The following is a 7,465-nucleotide window of genomic DNA, read 5'->3' as shown; positions in this document are numbered from 1 at the left end:
AGACCTTAATCCTATAAGTTAGTATATTTCATAATTAATATTCAAATCAATTGGAAGACACTTACTAAATGATGTTAAATGAATAAGTAAACTGAATAAAGATTTCCTTTTAGAATATTAACTTCTCTACCTAAGGGATGCAGCTCAGACTTAGTAGTTTCAACTACTGAAATATAATTAGGAAGAAATAGGGCTGGGGCTGTAGCTCAGTGGCAGAGCACTTGCCTAGCTTGTGTAAGGCATTGGGTTCGATCTTTAGCACCACATAAAAATAAACACATGAAATAAAGACATGCTATCCATCTACAACTACAAAAAATTTTTTTTTAATTAGCAAGAAATGTTTCATAATAATTCTCTAACATTTTTATTTGAATAGGAAAATGTTCATATTTATCTTCAGAGTCACTTTCAATGTTTCATAATTTCAACACAGTTAATATATAAAATAATCCCAGGAAATAAAGTTTTCTGTACTACATGATACTTTTTGATGATAGCTGGTCATCAGTATTCACTTAAGTGAGATACTAAACTTATCCAATAGAGGAATCTCAGGATCAGAGAAAGCTAGAAGCAACACTAGATAGCCTCTAACACAGGACTCAAATTGGTGGCTACCAGGTTCTCAGATTTTTCCTCACTAGCACATTAGCTTTCTTATTTGATTTTGTTTTGTCTTTTCAACATAATTTTGAATCATTTTTGAAGGTAAATGTCAGTTTTGTAGGTTCCTAATCTCTGTGTTATCTCCTTTGTTTTTCACTCAGCTGCCTCTAATACTTTTTCCTACCTGCTTGGTCCCCACACTTATTTGAGAAATGAACTCTAGTCCAATAATTAGGTCCTGCATGGTAAAGTAGATATGTAAACAGTCTACTTAGGACAGTAGTAATAGTAAAGTATATATTCCCCGGTCCTGAGATTCCCCTAGTGGATAAGTTCAGTGACTCACTTAAGTGAGTGTTAAGGACTTCTAGATGCATCAGAGGCTGGTTTCTCACAACCTTATACTGGCAATGGCCAGTGTTCTGGGCTGTTTCCAGTTGTTAGGTGAGCTCTGTATGCAGGGTCTCTCTCTGTCTGGTGATGAAGATTTATTGAAAAAATAAGGAAAGTGAGTAAGAAAGGAAGTCATGGCAGCAAAGGAAAGACCAGATTTATAAGCTACATCTACAGTAAATTACAATGGCAGATTCAGTAATCTTGCTTTCTCATGGCTTACTGGCTCCTGTTCACTCACTCTACTTTTCCTTACTAGTTCATACTCCCTAGCATATATTGTATTAAAAATCCAGGAGAAAGAAGATATGATTGGTTCAATTGTTATAATATTGTGGTCCTCAATAGGTTCTCACATCAAGTTCCAGGCTGCTCTGTGGATCAGAGTTATCAAGAATTTTGACCACAATTCATAGTAATAAATATATTTTACATGTGATCTTATGCATACAAGCATGTGCTTTTTAAAGATAATACTTAACCAATCTATGTTTTATCTTCTGATAGGTTCTATTCTTAATTCTATCTTATTCCATTCTACTGTATACATTTAAAAAATTTGTAGTTGTGATGTATGTGCTGAATTGATTTTATAACTCTGCGAATTATAAAATAGTACTAAGATCATTACTTCTCAAATTTTAGTGTGCACACAAGTCATCTAGGGATCTTGTTAAAAACACAGTCTGACTGGGTGTGATGGCACATGCCTATAATCCCAGTGAGTCTGAGTTAGGAGGGTCACAAATTCAAGGCCAGCCTCAGCAACTTAGTGAAACCTAGTCTCAAAATAAAATTAAATACAAGTGGGAAATGTGAGGCTAGGAATCTAGTTCGGGGTAGAACACCCTAGAGCCAATCACCAGTACTGAAAACAAGAACAAAAAAAACCAGAATCTGTGCTGGGGTATAGATCAGTGGTAGAGCATGTGCTTAGCATGTATCAGGTTCTGGGTTTGATCCCCAACACCACACACATACAAACACACACAGATTCTGATTCAATAGTTTTGGGATAGTTTTGTTTCTAACAGATTTGTAGGAGATGCTAATGCTTGTCTACACTTTGAGATGTAAACCTAAACATATTAGTCTTTGGTTCTGATGGCTCATTCCCTGGTTTAATCAGTCAAGGCAAAGTATATTGAGATCTATACACAAGGATCTTTGACCACTGTGGCCATGTTGGGCATTTAAAACAGCATGGATTTTTACCTAGTACAGCAACATTTATTTCAGATCTTGAATGCTATAGTATTCATTCAATGAATATTTATTTATTGAAAACTTACTGTGCTGAGCCCAGTTCTAGAATCAGATAAAGTCCTCTATATTTTACATTTTTATGGGGTGGGCAATTAAATATGTAATTTCAGATTATGGTAAATATAATGAGGAAAAGTGAAATAGACTGAAGACAGAGATAATGGCAGTGTGGGGTGTTATATGTTTTAGATTATGTGTTTGGGCAAAACCTCACTGGATCAGTGATATTTGACAGAGAGATACCCAAATGAAGGGAGACATACATTGGAAAAATCTAGATACAGGACAATCCAGGCAGAGAGAAAAACTCAGGCACTGATCCTGAGGTGACAAAGCAATGGTGATGTTGGCAGGTTTGACTAGAGAGGAACATGAAGGATCAGGTCAGTTAGGTAAGTAGCCCTGATTATACAGTAACTTACAGACTGAGATAAATTTGGAGTTTATTCGAAAGGTAATAGAAAATACTGGGGCGGGGGGTTGAGCATAGTGCTAACATGAAATTTTGGTTTTAAGTGATGACTCTGGTTGGTATGTAATGAATACAAAAGGAGAAGCATAAAGTACGGAGACGTTAGGACACCATAGGAGTAGCACATATTGACTCATGGTGTCTGCTGATAGGATTGTGATCATTTATTTATTTTTTTAGAATGGGATAAATCGAAGTATTTTGCACTGCTAAAGTACTACAAGATTGAAGTTTAGAGATATTCATTTATATTAAGAGTTTTTATTAATAATTAACATCTAACAATGAAGTTTTCCAAATTCAAAAGAAGATGAGTCAGTGAGAAACTGCCTCATCCTTCTGTAAACCAAGATGTCAACCTGAGCTCTGTCCATAATGTCCAGAAACATGAGTAGAAAATTTCATCTGCCTAATCAATAATCAAGTGTTCCATGTCCTGTCATCAACTCAAGCAGAGAATTGGAATGTGGGTTTTGTTTTAATTAATGAAGTAATGTAAAATGGTTAAAACACCATTCCAGGGCTGTGGGTGTAGCTCAGTGGTAGAGTAAGGTTTACTCCCTAGCACCAAACAACATCATCTCTCTCATCTCTCACAGGTGATGATCTGTTCCCGCTGATCTAAATTTGATCTCTCACTTTAAAAACTGCTTATTTTAAAATAAGCAGTTTTATATTAAAAACTTATTTCCCATATTTTACTAAATCTAATGTGTCATCATGTGGAGGTTGTACCACTATATATTTATCACAGCAGAAGAATAAAACACTGCCAATTAGGTAGATAGACCATAAAATATAAGATGAATCTCAATTTCAGAGATGTTAAAATGTGAAAAGGTCCTTCTTAAAATTGATGAAATATGTATTATTACCACAATCCAGTCTGAAACCTAAAGGCAGTCGGAAACCTAAAGGTCATCATCAGGCTGCCCTCTCTCAACTCTCATGTTCTATCAATAACCAGTCACTGAAATTTCTACTTTCAAAATCTCATAGATTTCTGCCTTATCTTCCAGTCTGGAAAACTCTTTTCTGTTCTAGACAGGAAAACTCCATTAACCATGAAGTTACTCTCCACATTAAAAGGAGAATGATATTCCATAATATAAATTGAACGATACACTACAAAAATATTTTTCTCTAGTTTACTTCAGTATAAGTTCCAAGTCTCCTCTTCATAATCTATTTTAAAGTCTTGTCTTTACCTGCTTTTTAGGTAAGTCTGGGTACATACAAACAGACTAGCATGTAAAAATTTATTTTCTTCTTCTATAGTGGCTTCCCTTTTCTCCCTCTTCTGCTTTGAAAATACCTACTTATCCTTTAAGAAACAGCTCAAATATTGCCCTTAGTAAACCTTCTTTGATGCTCTTTATGCCCACTCCCAAAGGATCTAAGTGCTTCTTCCTCTGTACTTTACTTTTATCCTATTTTATAATTGTTACATTTTTTTGCATGACCTTGATCCTCAAGGTTAATGAACATATTGAGTACATTGTCATTTTCTCAAAATGTAGCATTGGACCTGGCAAGAAAGCAGGCCCTGAGCAAATGTTTGCCAAATGAATAAGTAAATGATGGGAATGTGAAAAAGAACCACCCTTAATAAATAACATGAGACCTAAAAGTTATGAACTATATACATCACTTCATCTTGGAGGAGCAAGTCAGGGTCAAAGAAAAAGGCTTGGTCCCTCCTACTGTCTCAGCCTCCAGTGTAAAGTCCACTGGTGTGGTGTGGGCCCCAGAGCATGAAAGAACTCAAGGACGCTTTGTGTCTTCAGTGTTCCCTGAATCCAGGTTTGTGAGACTAACCAACCGGAGTGATCCAAGAAATTGAGGTGACTTTTTGCCGGCCAACTTTGTAGACTGATAATCAGTTGATTCATATGGCTGTTACTTTTGAAATTATTTTGTGAACTCTCAATCAGAATTTTTAAAAAATCCTAATTGGTAATTTGCAAAGTTAGTTAACAATAGATGAAAAATAAAGATCCCCTGTCAGATTTTTCTATATCATTCTCTTATGAGCTGATGGTCAGAAACCAGAAAATCTCAAAGAAAGCTTAATTGTTCAGCTTTTGTAAAAATTATAAATTATTCTTGGAGTTCATCTAGGGCCAAGGTGATTCCTCCCCACCCCCCCCATTTTACAACCCTCTATACTTCAGAGTCTCATAGAGTGCCAATACCTTTTTGGGTACTTAATACATGCTGATTGAAAACTGTTGAAAGAAGAAATTTCCTTTGAAAAATTTCCCAACTGGCCAGGCATGGTGGCACATGCCTGTAATCCCAGTGGCTTGGGAGGCTGAGACAGGAGGATCAAGAGTTCAAAGCTAGCCTCATCAACTGCGAGGCACTAAGCAACTCAGTGAGACCCTCTAAATAAAATACAAAATAGGGCTGAGGATGTGGCTCAGTGATCAAGTACCCCTGAGTTTAAAAAAACAAAAAATCCAACTGTATTTTTGCCTTGGGCCTATTTCTTTCAAATCTAGGTAAATAACAGGGAAAAACATAGCCATTCTCAAACTCCCTAAAATCATGACTGATTTCCCCATGGCTCTAGCTATTACAGTATAAATACTACAGTAAATGTACCAAGTAATGTTCAAAAGGTTGCAGATCAGAAAGCAATAGGCCCATATTAGAGTGAAGATGGGGGTCCTGGGGTTGTAGCTCAGTGGTAGAGTGCTTGCCTAGAATGACGATGGGGCCAAAATTTCTTTTTCTTGTGTGATGATACTTTTGTGTGTCTATAAAGTTGTGAAAGATTTGGGCAGTTAGAGAAAATAGCAGGGCCATTTAAGAAATCAAGGGAGAGGTAAGATAAGACAAGCATGTTCCACCAAATTATCAAAAAATTGCCATTTTGTCATTAAAAATGGTTTAATATCAGCCAATTCATAAGCTTAAACTTCACAGAAAAAAGCTGAAATGGATTAAAAATATTTTAAAAGTAAAAGATATGTTCATGCCACATTAATCTTCTGAAGGGCTCCACAAAAATGAAAGTATCAGTATTAACCAGAGACTATATAGCTTACAGGTTAAAATATAGATTGTTTATCATTGTTATTATTTTTAAAGAGTCTTAAAACTTTTTTTTTTTGTACTGGGAATTGAACCCAGAGGCACTTAACCACTGATCTATATTCCCAGCACTTTTTTAATATTTTATTTAGAGACAGGGTCTTGCTGAGTTGCTTAAAGCCTTGCTAAATTGCTGAGGCTGGCTTTGAACTCACAATCCTCATGCCTCATCCTACTAAGCTTCTAGATTACAAGTGTGCACCACCACACCCAGCTTAAAATGTTTTAATACACTATATGCATATTTATTTACCCTATACAATATGTTGTTTTGAAATATGTGTACATTGTGGAATGGCTAAGCCAAGTCAATGAACATATATGTATTATCTCACATACTTACCTTTTTGTGATGAAAACACTTAAAATCTACTTTCTCAGCAATTTTCAAGGATACACTTTTATTAATGCTGGGCTCAGTAGCAGCACATGCTTATAATTCCAGCAACTCAGTATGCTGAGGGAGGAGGATCACAAGTTTAAGGCTGGTCTCAGCAATTTTGTAAATCCCTAAGCAATTTGGTGAGACCCTATCTCAAAATAATAAAATAAAAAAAGGCTGGGGATATAGCTTTGTGGTAAAGTGCCCAAGTTCAATCCCCAGTACCAAAACCAAAACAAAAAATATTGCTATTGGCTTACAACAGATCTCTTGAAGTTGTTTCTTCTATCAAACTGAAATTTTGTATCCTTTGACAAATATTTTCCCAACTCCTCCTCCGCCAGCCCCTGGAAATCACCATTCTACTTGCTACACCTATGGGTTCAATTTTTTTTAGATTTCACATGTATATAAATATATATAAATAAGTTCAGGTGGCATTTCTTTCTCATCTTGGTTTATTTTATTCCATGTAATGTACTCCAGGTTTGTCCATGTTGTCATAGAAGATATAGTTTCTTCTTTTTTAAAAGGCTGTATTATGTTCCATTGTATGTCTTACATTTTATTTACTCATTAATTTGTTAATGGACACTTAGGATGGTTCCATATCTTGGCTATTGTAAAAAACATATATAATTAATATTGAAATACAGATTTTTTTTTTTACATACTGATATCATTTCCTTTGAATTATATACACCCAGTAATGGAACTGCTACATCATATAGTGGTTCTTTAAGATATGAATTTTGAAGTCTGACTTTCTTTCATTGAATCTTGTCTATTCTACTTACTCTGTGTCAAGTAACTTACTTTCTTCTGACTTAGTTTCTGGCTGGGCACAAAATCATGAGCCTCTCAAGCAGGAACAAACTTCATTTTTGAAACTGCCGCCAATGCCCCGTACGCTCCCAGCAAGATTGCCGACCGACCCACGCGCCATTCTCCCGGACCCCCACAGGAAGTCCCTCCTCCGGAATTCCCTCCTACCGCACTTCCCCAACCAATGGGAACTCTCCAGGAGTCCCATAGCAGGCCGAGGTGGACAGCAGGAGTCCAATATCCATATGAATGCAGATCTTAACATAATCCTATCATCTCAATGACTTGCTGGCTTCACCTTTCAACCAAAAATGCCGTGCATCATATTACTTGGCTGTGGCTCTTAGCATCTCCCCCCTTCTGTTTAATTAAGCAACAAGCAATGTGGCTAGGGACCGTGCCTGTTAGGTTTGTCCAAT

General features: G+C 36.2%; 1 protein-coding gene across 1 annotated transcript in view; it reads right to left on the bottom strand.

Annotated features, from left to right (window-relative positions):
• Pawr (pro-apoptotic WT1 regulator) overlaps positions 1–7,167 on the bottom strand; it is a 128,567-nt gene extending 121,400 nt beyond the window's left edge. The window contains exon 1 of the mRNA XM_048808242.1: positions 7,132–7,167. Coding sequence (XP_048664199.1) covers positions 7,132–7,167 — 36 coding nt within the window. The remainder of the gene's footprint in view (positions 1–7,131) is intronic.
• Between the last annotated feature and the right edge of the window lie 298 nt (positions 7,168–7,465).

Source organism: Marmota marmota, unplaced genomic scaffold (assembly GCF_001458135.2).
Source record: "Marmota marmota marmota unplaced genomic scaffold, marMar, whole genome shotgun sequence".
NCBI lineage: Eukaryota > Metazoa > Chordata > Mammalia > Rodentia > Sciuridae > Marmota > Marmota marmota.
This window is presented reverse-complemented; position numbering and strand designations above follow the sequence as displayed.